General features: G+C 38.4%; 1 protein-coding gene across 1 annotated transcript; it reads left to right on the plus strand.

Moving 5' to 3' along the window:
* The first annotated feature begins 179 nt into the window (after positions 1 to 179).
* On the plus strand, positions 180 to 1,169 carry LOC118743977. Its single transcript, XM_036476740.1, has one exon. The coding sequence runs from the start codon at positions 180 to 182 to the stop codon at positions 1,167 to 1,169; it is 990 nt and encodes a 329-aa protein (XP_036332633.1).
* The last annotated feature ends 1,129 nt before the right edge of the window (positions 1,170 to 2,298 follow it).

Here is a 2,298-nt window from a genome sequence, read left to right on the forward strand (position 1 = left end):
ATTATAAGGCGGATGGGAAAGTGGAGCTGGAGGGATACATAGGCAGATCATTGAGAATTTTTGCTGCCAGACGTAATACGACGCTTTTCATAAATTACCCCTATGAAGTGGGTAAAACCGTCTACTATGATGTACTGCAGGATTTGGCGCAAAATGGCACCATCGATATAGGGGCGGGTATGAGATATGTGAAACCCAATGACGACATGGAAAATCTGACGTATCCAGTGCAGACGATCGATTATTGCTACATGGTGCCACTACCGGAAAATGTGCCCATAAATGAGCTGTTCGTTGGCATCGTACCAATTCCAATTCTATTTTGCATATTCGCGTTCATAGTTATTTTCGCTGCATTACTGACCCACTTCAACAAGCGCAAGCAGATCAATTTTATCAACCTATTTCTAAATGATCAAAGCATTCGCGGCATGCTGAGCCAGTCTTTTGTGATAGTCGCTCAACCGAGCGTTAAAACCAAGTTCGTCGTATTTTTGCTATGCTATATGAGCATCATTACCAATACCACTTACCAAGCTTACCTGCAGTCCTTTCTCACCCATCCTCCGCTTCTGCCGATGCATCGTAGTTACGAAGACTTGGAAGCTGCTGGTTTGAAAATTGTATTTCCTTCACACGATAGATCAGTCATAAAACAGAATCAGAGCCTTTTGGAACACATGCATCTTGTAAAATTCATTCCAGAATTCGAAGAGTGGCTGAAGCTTCGTTCACGCATGAATACAAAATATGTATATCCAGTGTCGAATATTCGCTGGGAGATCTTCGAATTCCAACAGAGTTTCTTCAACCGGCCGATATTCTACTTCAATTCCGACTTGTGCTTGTACAGAAATACGTTTGTCTGTATGCCCATTCGTACAGACCTGCCCTATCGCGATTTGTTGGACGACTTTGTGCTGCGTCTGCATTCTTCGGGTATTATGAAAGAGTGGGTGTCTTTGAACTTTTTTGTGCTGGCGAAACTAAAAAGGGTAGTGTTTCTGGATTTGAGCAAACCGTTCAACTATGGACGACCGTTGGTGGTGGATGATTTCTTTTGGATTAAAATGCTGTATATCGGAAGTATGTCGTTGGGTATGCTGGCTTTTTTAGGCGAAATTTTGTACTACCGTTCGAAGTATGATTACCAAATTGCATCAGCATAATAAAGAAGACAATAAAGAAATGTGTGTGTTTTTTGGGGGGTTGGGGGGCATGTCCCCCCCCCCATGTTACTACGCTAGAAGTTATTTTCATTTGTTGCACTGGTTTACATCAAAAATGTTCTATGGATTCCACTATCCAATTTCTATGTAGAATTGCTCGGTGATTCCGAAAATCGAGTTGAGTTTTTTTCTATGGATACGTTTTCATGATATTTGCAATTTACAGTTATTCAGCTTAAAACAAAAAGTGGTTCCACTTAATCACGTATATCTTGTGAACAAATCTAACAATCAAATCTCCATACCAGAAATGTTGGTTCAGTTAAGTGGGTTGCCCTGAAAAATCTTTTTCAGTTGCCCTTGCCGTTGTTTGGTTACAGCATATCGCACATTTGCTGCAAGAGTTTCATAAGCCAAAAAATCAAAAAAACTCGAGAAAAACGGCTTTTCAGCTTTGAATTTATATCCTTATTTGCTAAAATTATAAATCTGAAAGTGATTCTGTTTGTTTGTTATGCTTTCACGCTTTAACTACTCAACCGATCATTATGAAATTTTGTACACTGGTGTCCTTTAGCCTAACTTAAAATGTAGTAGGGATTTAATCTCGATTGGACGAGGGAGCGTGGCACCTCCCCATATAAACATAATTTTTCATACTGCATATCTCAGGAAATATTTGTGATAGAGTACTGGAGCTTGGTATGGAGATACATTAAAGCACTTCCATACTCATGGAGGAGGGCTGCCACCTGTTTAAAAAATCAAATTCAACTTGAAGTAAGGAAATTATTTATTTGAAAATTATATTAAAAAATGGATGCCGAGAGGCTTAAAAAAGTTTTTGTTTGAAAATATTTTGAAAACGGTTATTCGCAAGATATCTGAAAAATTAAAATATGGGTGTCATACGAAAGATTATTATTAATCCTACAGATTGAACATTTACAAAATTGTTGAGGTATTTTATAGTTAGTGTTAAAAAAAAATCAAATGTTACTTGAGTTAAGGAAATTAGGTAATTGGAATATGTTCGCAATATCGGCGTCGGACGAAAGAGGTTTAATCAGGGCTACCACTGAATCCGTCATAGTCCAAATTTTCGCGAAATCTACGAAAATGCTATCAC

Source organism: Rhagoletis pomonella, unplaced genomic scaffold (assembly GCF_013731165.1).
Source record: "Rhagoletis pomonella isolate Grant_MI unplaced genomic scaffold, Rhpom_1.0 Rhpom_scaffold_00007, whole genome shotgun sequence".
Classification (NCBI taxonomy): Eukaryota; Metazoa; Arthropoda; class Insecta; order Diptera; family Tephritidae; genus Rhagoletis; species Rhagoletis pomonella.